Below are 16513 nucleotides of genomic sequence, written 5' to 3'. Positions count from 1 at the left end.
CTTGGCCTTGAACATGGGCGGTAAGCTCCCTTGGGTACGCCTGCCAAGTGTTGGGATTGTAAAGGTCTGATACCGTTCTTGGTTTTGGGAAACGAATGAGTGCACGTGTTCCCCTGTGGTGAAGTGATGTGGGGAAGGAAAGCCAATCCCCTGGCAGCTCTTTTTTCCCAGAGGTGAATACCTGGACAGAGTCTGCTGCACACCTGGCCAGGTGTGCATGCAGGAGCTTACTCACAGCTGTGCTGACTGTCCCTGGCGCTTTTGCTGAAATCCGTCCCCGTCACGGCTGCCGCCACACCTGTGTCCCCCGGCTCTGAATCTTTGTCCAATTTTGTGTGTGTTTTGCCTATGTCTCAGCTACAGTGAGATGCTGGCATTCACCTTGACTGCCTTCTTAGAGCTCATGGACCACGGCATTGTCTCCTGGGACATGGTTTCAATCACCTTCATTAAGCAGGTGAGGCCTCCAGCATTCCGTCGTCCTCCTCCTCCCTCTGTGGCCGGTTGTCCTGTCGGTTTATGGAGAAATGCATGCAAGACAGCCGTTCTGCTGAGGGTCAGCTTTCTATGCCCAAGGCCCGATTTTTCATCCGCACGCTCGGGTCTTCCTGGGGCTCCTGAAAGAGTTGCTTCCCTGTTCTCTCAGGGCCTGCTCTAAGAAGATGGAAAGGGGCTCTGGGAACTGGGTGTGTGTGGCCCAAGCGGGATGGGATTGTCAGTGAGACTTGGGATGACACCAGCTGGGCCACCAGTGGCAGCCCTGAGCTTCCGAACTGCTTCCTGAGCGCTCCCTTCTCTTTGGCTATACATGTTCATTTTCTCCGCCTTAGATTTCTAAGTCTGCCTTCTGTTGACAGATCTGCAAAGCAGCCTGTTTGGATCGTCAGATCGAACTCGGCGGGTGGGAGGGGATACTTCTACTTTAGCCTTCCTTTCTTCTATAGGAAGGGGAGGTGTCAATTCTCAAAACTGGACTAAAGCCAATGAGTCATGTATCCACTGACCTAGAATCACACCTGTCGTTGGCTTGGGACATTGGGAACTTCCTGATGCTGGAGATATTTAGGCAAAAGTGAAATGACCATGTGTCAGGGACATTATAATGGGGGTTGAGAATAATGGGGAGTTATTAGATTACAAGACTTTGAGGCCTTCCTGCCTCCCGAGTCTTTGCTGTCCTGTGTGCACGTAGGGGCAGAACATGTGTCAGGAGAAGGGTACATGGAGATAAAAGGAGATCCCAGTTTCAGGAAGATCCTCTGCTTTCTACACTTAGCGTTTTCATGCCTCAACCCTTATTTTGAAAACAAAGGATTGAGCCCTTAGATTTTGAGGAAACACAGTTGGCTTGGATCATTTGTCATTTGACAAATGGAGTTGCCCATGCCTAGGGAAATCCTGGCATATCGGCCAGGGTGGCCATAAACCAGATACCACTGTCCACATGGGGACAGCTGCCCCCGTGTGGGCTGCACACCTGGGAGGAGAGCCTTCGTGGGCCAACATCAGAAACCCAAGCCGTCCAGCACTCTTGGGCCCTGGGCTTCCTGACTGACCGGCCCTCGCTGGCTGTAGATTGCAGGGTACGTGAGCCAGCCCATGGTGGACGTGTCCATCCTTCAGAGGTCCTTGGCCATCCTGGAGAGCATGGTCTTGAACAGCCAGAGTCTGTACCAGAAGATTGCGGAGGAAATCACCGTGGGACAGCTCATCTCTCACCTCCAGGTGTGAGTAAGAGACCCTGCCCCAGCCTCCCTCTCACCTCTCATCCTCTGGCCATCTCCCAGGCCTCCTCCTTTGCTTGTGTTCCACACCGCTGGGCTGCTCGTTCACTCATTCATCAGCACATCCGCACTGCTGCTGGGACGCTCCCAGGATTTGGACCCGATCATGTCATGCTCCTGCTAAAATGCTCCGTGGTGCTCCTCGTCCCTCAGGATGAAGCTGAGTGCTCCCAGCCTTTCTGTCCCACCACATGCTGGCAGAATTAGATGCTCTCTCCTCTCTGGGCCAAATAGTCTCTCTTTGTACCTATGACAATGATATAAATCCTTTATTTTTGTTACCTGTCTCCCATTTTAAATTTTGAACTCTCTGGGAAGAAGGACCAATCCTTTGTGGATCCCCTGCTTTGATTTAAGTAGAAGTCAATTAGTGTTTGTTCAGCGAACATTTAGCCAACGAGAGGTATGCTGTAGGGGGTAACAAAAAATATCTCATAGGGCATGAGTTCAGGCTACCGTCAGATCCCGGCTCTCCTGCACACTGAGCAGGTCTCTGCCTTCAGCAAGTTACCTGGTCTCTCCTGGTCTCGGTTTCCTCCTCTCTAGACTGGGGTTAGTCCTCCCCACCACTCAGACTTGTGAGGATCAAAGGAGATAAAAGATCTTGCATCGTGGCCAGCACAGGATAGGTATTCATTTCAGGACTTGTTTGCTTTTCTTTGTTTTCTAAGAAGCTTAGCACAGGGGGGCCTGGGTGGCTCGGTCGGTTAAGCGTCTTACTCTTGATCTCAGCTCAGGTTTTGATCTCATGAGTTCAAGCCCTGCATTGGGCTCTACGCTGGGTGCGGAGCCTACTTAAAAGTAAATAAATAAATATAAATAAAAGTGGAAAAAAAAAAACAACCAGAAAACCTAAGAAGCTTAACACATCCTAAAACATTTTACCAGGCAGTAAAACCAGAAGACCGATGAACCCTTTGGAACACTGTTCCTCTCCTCTCCATTCTTTTCACTTCACTTTAAGCCCTCTAATACAATTTGAGGGGCCTGGGCTCCCCCAAACAACATGGTGATACTGTTGACTCCTTTCTGAGTCTTGCTCCCTTTTAGCAAATCGGACGTGGGCAGATGCCGACAAATGCCCTGTCAGTTCCCAGCTTTACTCAGCTCTGCTCCCAACCTGTACCCCCCGCCCCCAACTAATCCAGGTAATAAGAAAGCACAATTTGCAGTTCTGATGTCTCCTTGTCACTTCTAAGGAATTCTTCAGTCTCTGTTTTCATACCCCAAAGCCAAAAAGGTTGTTTGAAGTGAAGGGAACTTTATAAACTCCAGATGGAGAGTTCTGATTTTCCTGACATCAGACTTTTCTCTATTTCTTCATTTCTGAATCGGGAATGACCCAGCTGTGTCCCCCAAGGATGACAGAGGAGCATGGCATTTCTTAGGGGTCGGTCTGTGACTATTTTCAGCCCGTAGCTGTTACTAGACATTATGTTCTCTGCTGTTTGGGCTGGGACACTGAGTACCTTCCATGAGACCTCCAGGATGCCCCCCACCTGACCAGGAAGTCTGCCGGCCACCGAGTGTACCGCCAGTGTGGCAGGTGGAGACATCTTGCCAAGTGCTAGGATTATAAGATTCCACAGAATGGTTGTAGTTAATTTGTTTTAAAATGAAACAAGTTTGTAGTAGAAGACTTTGAAAATACAGAAAAGCACAAAGAGTAAATCCTTTGCCCATTTCCCCACCTCCAGACAGAACCACTGTCACGTTAAACTGACTGCCCTGCTAGTCGTTTTTTCCATGCATACTTTTAACAGAACCGAGAGCTTACTCTACATACTCTGTGTACCTTGGCTTTTTTTACTGAGTAATAGCTCTTGAACATTTCCCCATGTTAAAGATTTTTCTAAAAGGGTAGTTCTACATCTTTTTTGTATCCCATATGCCTTTGAAAATCCAGTAACAGTTATAGACTCTCACTTCCTTGGAGAAAATAACATATAGTCAACCAACTGCGTGGAATAATTTTTGCACTGTTTCTAGGGTTTACAGACACTCCAAACCCATCCCCAAATCCGGGGTGAAGAACCTTTACAACGTGATTTTTAATGACGACTTAGGACTTTAATGTGTATAAACAGAGTTCTGATTGTGGACATTTGGATTATTTACCGTTCTGTTCTTTCTTTTCTTTTTCTTTTTCTTTTTTTTTTTTGACAGTAGTTGAATGAAACGCTTTGCCAATACATCTTGCCCAGCTCCCTGATTACTGTCTTTGGATAAATTGCTATTAGTAGAGTTGCCAGGTCACGGAGTATGCCCACTTCTAAGGCTTTTGAGATGTCACCCTGGATGATTGTTTGATTACCATCTGTGAGCGACTGTTGCAGATGCAGCTGAGTGTCCTCTCGCTGGTCAGTGTTCTAATCGCCCTCTGCCTTCTTTCTCCACTGGCACAGCTCCAACCAGGAGATTCAGACCTACGCCATTGCACTGATTAACGCGCTTTTCCTGAAGGCTCCTGAGGACAAGCGACAGGTCTGTGGCTGCCTTTTCAAGCTTTTCATCCGGGCTCTTCCAGGAGAAGAATTGTCTCCCACGCACCCTCTGTTGTGCAGACAGCCGTCACACGGCCATTTCCCCAAGAGTCCTTCCTCCCGCCCCTCTGTGTCAGGGGCCCTCAGAGCGGCCTTGCTAAGGAAGGCCTGGGAGGCCCAGGTCTCAGGTCAGAGCATGGCCTGCAGACTTTTTCCTCCGAAGGGCCCAAGAGTAAATATCTTTTGCTCTGTGGGCTCATGGCCTGTGTGGCAGCCAGTCAACTTTGTCATTATAGCACGAAGAGCCTCTGACAATAGGTAAACAAGCGGGGGTGGCTGTCTTCCAAAAAGACCTCTTATACACAGCTAGACGACAAGCCCAGGCTGGTCTTCGTTGCCAACCCAGGCTAGAGGATCGAGAAGGGAGAGGACCCTCTCGGCATCACCGTCCAGTCCAAGGAAAGTGGGACAAATGAGATCCTTACTTAAGGAAGCCAGAGTGGGGGGACTTGGCACGAAGTTTGATGTATAAAGATCCTCAGATTCGAAGCTGCATTCTTCCCCGGCCCGTTAGCTGTGCGGCACGATGCACGCAGCTCTGTTCTGAGGCCCGGTGTCCTCTCCCGTGATACGGGAGTAGCAGCCTATGCCCCGGGTACTGCACAGGGGTGTCATGAGGAAAAGCCCCCTGTTTTACGAGTGAGGAAACCAGGAATAGGCTGGGCCAGGGAACAAGCAGGGACCTGAGCCCAGGGCCCGTAGGCTTAAGTGCTTTTCCAGGCTGGGCAGGTTCTTTAACCTCTCGGGTCTCTAATGAAAGAGTCAGGTTAGATGATCTCTAAGGGCCCTTCCAACTCTGACACTCTAGATATTTCTGGTTAAAAAGCCCAAGTGGCATACAAAAGAAAGACTATTAGATTCTCTGTCCATACCATGGGCCCTGGAAGTTGAAATTCATGTTGTGGGATCATGAACCAAGCTCTTGGTGGCTTCCCGTGGGAGGACCAGGAGCATCTATGGTTCTGTGTGTCCTTGTCTTTCTTGGATGGCTTTGTTCTGTTAATCTCTCCCTTCCTAGTCCTGTTTTGAATGTAAGCTGACAGCTCATTTTTCCATCTGCTTCTCTCTGTGCTTTTTGCTTTCTGCCGGCAGGACAAGCACCTTAACCCTCTAGACCTGCCTGTCACTGTAAGTAGCACCGCCGTGTGGAAAGGGCCCCAGCTCTCTTCCAGGTGGGGAGGTCAGAGCTGGGCGAGAACCTCTTGTTCTGACCGAGGGGTTCACGGAACTCCAAGACCCAGGGAAAGGTTGTGTGCTGTAAATCTCATTCATCAGAACACTCAGGGAACGTTCTGGAGACTAGTGTTACATCCAGGATTAAGGAGACGTCTGCCCCAGGGACTGCTGCCCAATCTTTCCTTTGTAACCTGTCTTTACATAAGTTCGTGGTTCAGCCAGGGGAGATCAGATTCAGAAACAGCCTGAGACTTTCATGTAGATGATACCACGGATACATCGCCTTCCAGCTTGGTATGGCAAAGAGTAAAGATAAATCCATGTTGCTTTGGATGCATACTAGACCATAGGAATTTGAAAAAGTCTAGACACTTGTCAGGAGGGAATTTGCATGCTTGTTTCTTGGTTGGAGCTTTTGAAGTCGGCTTTCCGAGGCTATGAAAGAGGATGAGTGCTTTCCCCCAGCACTGCAGAGAAGCTTCTGGTCTAAGGCCATTATATTCTAGCAGTAGGCCAATGTCAATTACCCACTTTGTAAGTTGTCCACAGCAAGATTTAATCTCAAGCCAACCTATAGCTACCAAAGAAGTTTCTAGGCCACCTTCCTCCTCTGCCAGCCCAGCATGTGCTCAGGGGATGCAGAGTAAAACTTAATGTTCCTGGCAGCGTCAGCCATTTGGAATATGGCTAGAGATGTAGAAGGGAGAGGGAAAGGCCTTTTAGCTCTGAGAAAAATGAGAGTGCTCACAGATACTGCTCCATGGGAGAGGTGGGACAGCTCCCTCAGGCCCACTGATTTAGAATTATCCATAAAATTAAATTAAGGCAGCAGTTTAGAAAGTGAAGTCATACTAATTAATGTGGTAAGAAGCAATGGCCGAGATTGGCAGGAGGAGACAGAAGAATTATGAAAAGCTGTCAGAAAGATGAAAAGCACAGGAACCTTGGGACCATTTTGTTGAGGGAAACACAGCCGCACATTTCAGAGGTCCTCGGGGTGGCAGAGTGGCAGAACGTACCGCTCTTCTGGGGAAGCCAAGTCCTCGGCAGTGATGAAGTTGTAATTATTGTCGTCCCTTCAAAAATAAAGAAATGTCTATCATATATTTTTAGAGAATTTGTGTAAGAACAATCAAAACAAGGTCCTGAAAGGACCCTTGAAGCTTCGCTCCCTGGAAGACTCCTTTATGTAGGATCCTTTATTTCCTGAGGGTGCTAAATAAATAAAGTGTTACTGTCAAAATCTGAATGAAATACAATAAAAACACTGACCCTATTAGGAGAAATTACCCAAAAGCACCAACATGCTGTTCTCCAAACCAGTCAGAAGTGAATCATGGCTACTTACTGTGGCAGAGTGTGGCGCTGGGGGGCCCCGGAGGGGGCACTGGGGCCAAAGCCCTGTCCTTGGGTTGGAGGAGGCCCTTCCAGCCTTGGGGGTGGGTGTCTGCCTGGAACGGTGCATGGGAACCATCTCGCTGCTCTGTGCTCCGTACGCATTGTCCGTTGCCCGGCATCCTTGTGACTCAACTGTCTCGTCCTGAAGTGGTCTTTGTTCCCCTTGGAAGATGATGTGGTTGACTGTGCCACTGGGGAGGGACACCCTATCTGAGTCAATTTGCCCTCTCAGAAAAAAAGCATGTGGGAATTTTTCAGAGTATAAAATATGTTTGATGGTCTGTGGGTTTTTTTTTTTTTTCCATTTGCCCACTTTTTATTTGAAAGGAGAGGGGCGCCTGGGTGGCTCAGTTGGTTAAGTGACTGCCTTCGGCTCAGGTCATGATCCTGGAGTCCCGGGATCAAGTCCCGCATCGGGCTCCCTGCTCGGCGGGGAATCTGCTTCTCCCTCTCCCACTCCCCGTTTGTGTTCCCTCTCTCTCGCTGTGTCTTTCTCTGTCAAATAAATAAATAAAATCTTTAAAAAAAAAAAAAAAAAAAAGAAAGGAGAAAAAATTTCAGAGAAAAAGCCCCAGAGCCACGATATCACTTGACAGTGACTATCAACTTGATAGTTGTCACAGCTGGGTGCCTGCCACCTTGCCTTACATTTGCTTGTTTTTCTCAACAGGATATGGCCAATGCGTTTGCACAGAAGCACCTTCGGTCCATAATCCTGAATGTAAGTTCCCAGAACAAGTTGTATTTTGTTACTGGTGATAGCGATTATTACTGTTACGTAGTTGTATTATTATTATGGAAATTACTGTTGCGTGGGGAGGGCGCTCAAAGGGAACCTAGCAATAGATAGGTGCTAATAAACCCTTGTTAAGCTGGAATGCTTCTTCTCGTAATCCTGCGTCAACAGAGCTGTTTCTCGGAGGCCCTCGCACCAGGAATCCCGGAGCCTCTGAGGAGCTCCGAAGGCCAGCCCGCTGTGCTCTTTGTTGCCCTGCAGCTCCGACAGTTTTTATGCAGAAGGAATGTGTTAAAATAGGCCCCAAAGGGGAAAGTAATTCGTTCCGCTAACACCAGTCAGACCTGAGTTGTGTGGGGCACGAGTAGGGAGGTTAAATAAGACAGTGTGTTTGCTCTCAAAGATATTCCGGTTCCCTGGGACGGTGCCAGAACACCGTGTGCTCAGTGCTTCCATAGAGCTTCACGGTCTGAGGGATGGAGGGGTAGCAGGTGTCTGGAAGCCTCTAGAGGAGTGAGGGCAGGTGAGGCTGAGGCTTCCTCAGCAGACCGAGAAGGGGTGTGTGACTGGGCGAGGGTGGGTCCAGGAGCAGATGTGTGCGGGGCTGGAGGCTGGAGCGCAGCAAAGACCAGGTCAAGTAGGGCCTTAGTCTCTCTCCCAAGCGCAGTTGAGGGGATTTCATAGGGATGGTGACATAACCAGGCTGGCATTTAGAAACCTCATGCTAGCAGGTGTGTGTGTTTCTTGGGGGTGTATGAGGGAGGAAAGTAGAGGGGGAGGTGGCGGGGAGGGAGGCCTCTGGGAAGAGGGCTGACTCCCTGTCCCCACGCGGGGATGTGGGTGGGAGAGAGTGGCTGGGGCGGGGTGGGGGGCAGGTAAGAGCTGGGGAAGAGAGCTGGGGATCTGGGTGAAAGGGAGGCCGTTTTATCAGTTGTCAAAACCAAGGGAAAACCAGGAGGCCACAGTGAAAGGAATAAAACGAGAAATGAGAAGTCAGGTGTGAAAGGCTTGGTAATTCTGAGCACGAACTTTAGAGTCACCAGCCTCCACTCTGCCATTAACCAATCTTTGATCTTGAGCAATTCACTTAACTTCAGTTTGCTTTGATTTGCTCATCTGGATGTGAGGCCTGAATGAGCTCTTATATATACAGCGCTTAGCAGGGTGCCTGGCCCTTGGTAAGCACCCCGCTCACATCAGCAGTTCTTTTACTGTAAGCAGGAGACAAAGGTGGTAGAATTCAAGAAGTGAGCTCTGAGCACTTGCAAAGTCAAGCAACGGCCTGCTCTGAACACACAGAGCCCACCTCTTCTTCACCTTGCAGAACAGCTCCTGCCTACTGGCCGTTTCCCTGGTCAGAGCCCCACCGCCAGCCAGGCAGGAGGGTTGCGGGCAGGAGGGACGCGAGCAGACGCTTCGGCCCGCCGCCCGTGAGTCATGCAGAGCGCACAGGTCCCACGCGTGCTTGTCCACATTCCTGAGCAGTCCTCTTAGGCGCCATCCTCTGCATGTGTGGGAGGGGGGACCCTTCTAAGGGAAATGTAATGAATTTCAAGGCTTATTATTTACCTCAGTGGGATTAGTTCCACTCATTTCTGGACAAACCTTGGAACAAGCGAAGATTCTACTATAGAAGACAATTCAGGGTCAGGACTCAGGACTTAAATGGTTTGCTCCGAAATGGTTAATGCGTGCTCACTGAAGTCCCAGCAGTTCACAGAGTCAAGCCAAAGAGTACAGGCCTTGAATCCCTCAGCACTCAAGTAGGACTTGAGCTAAAAGCTCTGCAGCCGTGACTTCTCAGAGGGGCTGAGTGATTACCTCCCCGCTGTGATGTCTCTAAGTTTGAGAAAGGGGGATTCAAGTGAACGAAAACCATATCACATTAACTGGGGTGGTTCTCAAAATGGTTTGATGAATTATGGAGAGAGGAGAGGAGGAAGGAAGGGTAGGGAGGCATCGGAGTGGCAGAGGGAGGGGGCACAGAGAAAGGAAGAGGCTCAGAGGGAGGCAAAACGAGGTGTGGAGGGGGCCCTGAGGAGACCCCGCGGCGAGAGGCTGGGGGTGGGGTGGCTTGCTAGGGCGGGGGGAGCGGAGAGCGGCAGACAGCCACCATGTGGAGGAGGTGAGGGCCTTAGCACACACTGGAGGGGGGTTAGGAGCAGCATTGCCCGTGGAACCTTCTGCAGCATGGAGGTGCCGTCCAGAATGGGAGCCACTGGCCATGTGTGGCTCCTGAGCACCTGAAATGTGTGTAGTGCAACGGGGGAGCTAAATTTGTAATTTTGAAAATTTCAGTTAAAATACCCACATGTGGCTTGTGGCTGCCGTATGAATCTGTGCAGATCTAGAGAAATGAAGAACACTCTGGAGTCACATGTCGGGGAAAGGAAGTCTGAGCAGCGCCGTCAAGTGGAAATACAGCGCGAGCTACTTATTTCATTTTTTTTTTTTTCAAGGATTTTATTTATCTGTTTGACAGAGAGAGAGACAACGAGAGAGGGAACACAACCAGGGGGAGTGGGAGAGGGAGAAGCAGGCTTCCCACTGAGTAGGGAGCCCAATGTGGGGCTGGATCCCAGGACCCCGGGATCATGACCTGAGCTGAAGGCAGACGCTTAATGACTGAGCCACCCAGGCACCCCCACTTATTTCATTTTAAATGTTAGAGTAGCAACAGTAAAAAAGGAATATGGGAAATCAATTTCAATAATATATTTAATTTAACCCACTATATCCCAAATACTATGATTTCAATGCGTAATCAATAGAAAAAAATTGGTAATGACATATTTTACATTTTCTTTTTTTTACACTAAGGCTCTGAGATCTGGTGTACATTTTGCATTTGTGACATATCTCAGTTTGGACTAGCCACATTTTAGGTGTTCAGCAGCCCCATGTGGCTGGTGGCTACCAGATTGGGACTGCACAGGTCTAAAGACATTGATGTCAAGCCAGAGCAAACTTTAGAGTTACGGAGCTTTAGAGCAGTGCTGTCTGGAAGAACTTTCTGCGATAATGGAAATTGTTGTAGGAAAGACGTTATTAGGATTTGAAGCCGACAGCCAAGAAAGAATTCTTGAGATGTCTTTCTTTGGTGCAAAAAGGTGATTTTATTAAAGCACAGGGACAGGACCCATGGGCAGAAAGAACTGCATGGGGGTCATGAGGAGGGGCCCATTATATACTTTCAAATCAGGAGGGAGTTAGGGATGGTGTAAGTCTCTGAGGAATTTTGGAAGCAAGGTTTCCAGGACCTTGAGGGGGCTAGCTATTGTTGGGAAAAGGTCATTTATTACTGTCTAATAAAACCTTAGTCATGAGACCCTTCAGATGTGTATCGGTGGGCCATATGCTTGGGGGATGATTGCCAACATGTATCTTGCGGGGGGTTTAGAGATAAAGGAAGTTTCCAAAGGAATTCTTATATGTTAAAGTAGACTTACAGGATCCTGGGGGGGGGGGTTTGGGGGGGTTGGCGGTCAGGCTAGGATTGCCTTTTGCCCTTAGCAAAGTATTAACATTGAGGCAGTTGAGTCCCTAGAGGAATGTCACTCTGCCTGTTTGAAGGACTTGTCAGTGGGCTCTGGGTAGTAAGGAAATTTAATAATTTTTCTTCTGCCTTTTTTTTCCCACATCAGAAATGTTTTATATCTACTCTATCATTGTGTGGTAGTCACTGGCCACCTATACCTGTTGAGCTTAAAATCTAGCTAGTGTGACCAAAGACCTGAATTTTTAACTTCAGTGAATTCTAACATATGCCAAGTGGCTACCATATTGGACAGCACAGCTCCGGAGACATAGAGCTAGACTGAGTGAGAGAACATGAAGGACACGGAGGGAGTGTGTGTGGAAAACTGGGCAAGAGTCTCATTTGGGTGAGAAGAGACCAAGAACGATTCAAGATGGCGGGTAAGACAGAGAAAAAGCAAGAAATATGAGGGAGCAAGCCAGGAAGAGCAGCCATTGTGGGAGTGAGAGCAGGGCAATAGGAGGCAAGAACTGTCGCCAGGTGTTGATCAACCCAAGGGACACAGGGAGAGGTAGCATGTGAGAAAAAGAGGTGGGGTATGAGGGAAGGGGGGAGCCTGAAGTGGGGTGGGCGTCAGAGGGACGGAGGTGAGAACTGAGAGGGCGTGGTGGGGGTCATGGAAAGAGAGGGGGCGGGACAGAATACAGTGGACACAGGGAGGGGAGCATACACAGAGTGATAGGAGAGAAGGTGGCGGGGGGAGCGTTGGGGGCTGGACAAGGAGCATCAGGTGCTCTCCTTTGTGTAGGTGTCTCCATACTATTTCAAGAAAATGTCCTTTCCTAAAGCCTCTACTTGGTGAGGCCATGCACAACATTGTATTTTTCTACGGGAAGACAAAGCGGAGTCCTCCGCACACACTGTCTGTTGTCTTGGATTGAGTGCCCACTTGGAAGAAGGTCCAGCCACTGAGCCCTGCATCAGAATCGTAGCAGGGCAGCCTCCCTTGTCTTTGGCGTGACCGGATACAGCCTCTGCCCTGGGTTCCACTTCCCCTGCCCAGGGGAGTGCGGAAAAAGGGACTGTGCCCTTGGGGCCTGCAGTGAATCATCTCAGCCTGAATCGAGACCTTTCATGCTCCATCCCTTCTAGAACACGAAGTCTCCAAGTTCCGTGTGTGGGAGGGAAACCCTGTTCCCTGCCCAGCATACTTTCTTTTTCACCAGCATGGATGTGAGTCTTCAGGAGAAGAAAATCAGTTCAGCCCTTGCCCCCTGCCTTTGCTTTTTCCAGCATGTGATCCGAGGGAACCGCCCAATCAAAACTGAGATGGCCCATCAGCTGTATGTCCTGCAAGTCCTGACCTTTAACCTTCTGGAAGAAAGGATGATGACCAAGATGGACCCCAATGACCAGGTAGGTGCTCCGTGGGACCAAGTACTCCTGGCTTAAGTTGTACGCCGTTTGATGTGGTGCATTCCACCGTTAGGCTCCGCATTGAGCACCTGATCTGTGCCAGGGACTGTGCTCGATTGTGTCTGCAGAAATGGTTTGTGTTGCCCTAGAAACCTGGCTCTACCTCCCTGCCATCTCTTCCCGCTGGGTGACTCTCTGGGCCAAGCCCACCTCTGTCCCTTGAAGGCAGAGGTGATGCCTTCTCGGAGACTGAGCAGGGCCAGGGTCCTGCCCAGGAAAGCCCAATCTGCTCTTTCTTTTCCTTGCTTCCCTGGGTTAGCTGATTTACCTCCTGGCTGTCCGTTTCACTTCTCAGGCTCAAAGAGACATTATATTTGAACTGAGAAGGATCGCATTTGATGCAGAGTCTGACCCTAGCAATGTCCCTGGGAGTGGGACTGAGAAGCGCAAAGCCATGTATACCAAGGACTACAAAATGCTGGGATTTACTGTAAGTTTCCCAAAGTATGGATCTTGGGAGGCCCGCTCCCCTGACAGAAGGTCAGAGGGCGCACCCACTCAGAGCCCCGAGGACCCCCCCTTCATCATGGTGGCCCTGGAATCGATGACACCAAGAAGCTGGAGGGGCCCTGACACTTAGTTGGCCTTGGCACTGGGAGGTCACACATTTCCGTGCAGCATTTGGCCCCTTGGAACGAATCCATCTGTTGGAGGGTCCAAGAGGTCAGTCACATGGGTAAAGAGAGGACCTCTCCTGAAAGCAGCGAGGTGCTCTGAAAAGCAGAAGTGGATATCTTGTGGTAGGACACATTTGATGATGGAGTTAATTCAATTAAACACTTAGCGCGCACCTACCCACTCAGCACACAGTATGCTGGGTGCTGGGGAGACGGAATGAGTCAGCACAGTCCCAGGTCAGGAGCTCCCCGTCTCGCAGAGATGGTGGGCAGGAAGGAGGTAACACGAGAGCTAGTGGCATGGACAGGAGGGCAGTAGGGCATCCCCTCAGGTGGCACCGCACACGGGAGGCTACCGAGTCTCAAGTCCGGTTCCTTTATTTCCCCAGAACCATATCAACCCAGCGATGGACTTTACCCAGACTCCTCCTGGAATGCTGGCCTTGGACAACATGCTGTACTTGGCTAAAGTCCATCAGGACACCTACATCCGGGTAACAGCGGGGGGCCAGCTGGCTCAGCCCTGCCACCACCTGTCTCGCCTCCCTAATCCCCCTGCCTTCCTCCCCCCAGATCGTCTTGGAGAACAGTAGCCGGGAGGACAAACACGAGTGCCCCTTCGGCCGCAGCGCCATCGAGCTCACCAAAATGCTCTGTGAAATCCTGCAGGTTGGGGAGCTGCGTAAGTCCCAGCCACCCCCCTCTTCTTTCAGCGACTCCGTAATCAGGAGCCTAGGGGGACTCGAGGTTACAAAGCTAGGGGTCAGTGGGATGGGACAACTAGTGTGCTTTGTGTGGGCAGTCACCGGGTGAGCTGTGAGCCGTCTTATCCTCGCTTTTGGGAATCATGGCTGCTGCTTGCTTTGAGCGGGTCATTTCATGTGTGCAGGAGCTGCGCCTCCATCCATTTGGCCCCGTGTGTCAGGCTGGCCGAGCCTGAGAGAGGGCAGAGCCAGACCGAGAGAAGAAAGCTGAGGAAGTAGAGAAAGGCCCATCCCACACTCTTCACTCGCCTTGGCCTTGCTCTGCTTTTGTTCCTCGGGACTTGAGTGCACGCGAGCACCCAGCCTCACCCTCCCTGCTTCTCTTCCTCCGTAGCCAACGAGGGCCGCAACGACTACCACCCGATGTTCTTTACCCATGACCGCGCGTTTGAGGAGCTCTTCGGGATCTGCATCCAGCTGCTGAACAAGACCTGGAAGGAGATGAGGGCGACAGCCGAGGACTTCAACAAGGTCCGTGTCACAGAGCTCTGACGCCCACGGCTGGAGGCCGTCACGTGACAGTCTGTGACCACTCTCCGGAGCCTGGGGAGCCCCTGAGCTGGGAAACCAGCGTGTCGGCAGCCCCGGGTCACAAGATGCCACACCGGAGAACCTCAGGCCCCTCTGCTTGTGCTTCCTCTGTGGCCTGGAGCAGGGGTCTGCCCCTCGGTGCCCTGGGCCCCTCATGGCCCCAGAGGAGCCAGTACCTGCCCGCCTGTCTCCCGTAGAGGGCAGGAGGCTAAGCCTAACCATACAAGCGCTGGTTGACTGAGCGCTTACTATGTCAGGCCCTGGTGCGGTTCCATGGCCAGGAAACGTTAGGGAGAGGTGTGGACTGGCAGGATAGGCCCGTCCTGGCTATCCACTCAGTAGTCATTCCTGACGCACACCCAAGTCCCCACGCTCCACAGAGCACTCACCGCTGGGCCGTCAAAAGCCGACAGTCCAGAAGCTGCTCAGCTCATTGTAAACAATCTGCAAGGTATGAGGAGGAGAAAGTTCTCTGTAGTCCACCACCCAGCGATGACCATGTTCACGTCTTCCTCTAGTCTTTTCTCTTGTAGACTTTGCCCTGCATGAGCGCAGAGCTGCCCGACGGGCTATGGGCTGGCCTGTTTCCTCTTTCACTATTGTTTGAGGGGAAGCGTATATCCGAAATCGAGTCTTCCTTTCCCTGGCTTTAGAGATGAGGAGAGGGAGGCCTGCAGACGGCAAGCGGCTTGCTCAAGGCATAGATTAAGAGATGGGGTCAGGATCTGAGCCTCTTTCCCTCCGACTTCCAAACCTGTGCTCATTTCAGCACACTGTCGACTAGTTGAAATTTGTGGGAAAGAAAGCATTTGTCCCTAGCAGGCATTTGTCCCCGAGAACCACCTAAGGTGTGTGCCTCGGAGAGTCAGTATTCTTGCTCACCCAGCAGGTGTCTGGGGTGACTCCAGGGCAGGGGCAGAGCCGGGCTGCCTGCACCCGGCCTGGCCCCTCAGCAGAGGGACTGAGGCAGCCGGCTTCCTTCCTGCTCAGGTCATGCAGGTGGTCCGAGAGCAGATCACTCGAGCTTTGCCCTCCAAACCCAGCTCTTTGGATCAGTTCAAGAGCAAACTGCGTAGCCTGAGCTACTCTGAGATCCTGCGACTGCGCCAATCCGAGCGGATGAGTCAGGATGACTTCCAGTCCCCGCCAATCGTGTAAGTGCCTCTGGGTGGCGGGGGGGCAGCGGGGGGTGGGGGAGGCACCACCAGCCCTGCCGTGTCTTCACCTCCCCTTGCTTCCGTGCACGTCCCCCCAGGGAGCTGAGGGAGAAGATCCAGCCTGAGATCCTGGAGCTGATCAAGCAGCAGCGGCTGAACCGGCTCTGTGAGGGCAGCAGCTTCCGGAAGATTGGGAACCGTCGGAGGCAAGGTGAGGGGGTCTGGGCGACTGGGCTGGTCCTTACCTCTCCGAGTCACTGCACGGGGGAGGGAGCCTGCCGGACAGAGCCTGCAGGGAGCAGGCCGGGAACATGTCATCCTTTTGCCCTTCATGTGCCCTGGCCTTTGCCAGAACTGTCCCTGGTCACCTGCTTGTCTTGCCTTGTGTTCCAGAACGTTTCTGGTACTGCCGCTTGGCACTGAACCACAAAGTCCTGCACTATGGTGACTTGGATGACAACCCTCAAGGGGAGGTGACGTTTGAATCCCTGCAGGAGAAAAGTAGGTTCATTTCTCCATCAATGTGTCATAGTAGCTGGACTCGATGTCAGGAGACCTGAGTTTGTTTTTAAAAGATTTTGTTTATTTATTTGACAGAGAGAGAGAGAGCACAAGCAGGGAGGGCAGCAGGACTAGGGAGAGGGAGAAGCAGATGCCCCGCTGAGCAGAGAGCCTGACACCGGGCTCGATCCCAGGACCCTGGGATCATGACCTGGGCCGAATGCAGACGCTTAACTGACTGAGCCACCCAGGCGCCCCAGGAGACCTGAGTTTTAGTCCTGGCTATCTCAAGCCGATTATCTGGTCGTGGACCACTTGTCTCCCTGGACCTGTCTGCCCATCTGTCAGAGGT

The 16513-nt window shown here is 51.2% G+C and overlaps 1 protein-coding gene across 6 annotated transcripts in view; it reads left to right on the top strand.

The window, feature by feature from the left end:
* Positions 1 to 16513, top strand: part of ELMO2 (engulfment and cell motility 2) — a 38858-nt gene that overhangs the window by 17226 nt on the left and 5119 nt on the right. For all 6 annotated transcript variants that reach the window (XM_045885881.3, XM_054510140.2, XM_054510138.2 and 3 more), the window contains 12 exons: positions 358 to 457; positions 1576 to 1727; positions 4190 to 4268; positions 7572 to 7622; positions 12409 to 12531; positions 12887 to 13021; positions 13598 to 13702; positions 13782 to 13890; positions 14307 to 14443; positions 15494 to 15657; positions 15759 to 15871; positions 16054 to 16161. In XM_045885881.3, coding sequence (XP_045741837.1) covers positions 358 to 457; positions 1576 to 1727; positions 4190 to 4268; positions 7572 to 7622; positions 12409 to 12531; positions 12887 to 13021; positions 13598 to 13702; positions 13782 to 13890; positions 14307 to 14443; positions 15494 to 15657; positions 15759 to 15871; positions 16054 to 16161 — 1376 coding nt within the window. The remainder of the gene's footprint in view (positions 1 to 357; positions 458 to 1575; positions 1728 to 4189; positions 4269 to 7571; positions 7623 to 12408; positions 12532 to 12886; positions 13022 to 13597; positions 13703 to 13781; positions 13891 to 14306; positions 14444 to 15493; positions 15658 to 15758; positions 15872 to 16053; positions 16162 to 16513) is intronic.

The sequence above is a fragment of the Mirounga angustirostris genome, unplaced genomic scaffold (assembly GCF_029215605.1).
Source record: "Mirounga angustirostris isolate CCGP_5_RB_7025 unplaced genomic scaffold, mMirAng1.0.hap1 SCAF_10, whole genome shotgun sequence".
Taxonomy (NCBI): domain Eukaryota; kingdom Metazoa; phylum Chordata; class Mammalia; order Carnivora; family Phocidae; genus Mirounga; species Mirounga angustirostris.
The sequence above is the reverse complement of the archived record's forward strand: the minus strand, read 5'-3'. Positions and strand labels throughout refer to the sequence as shown.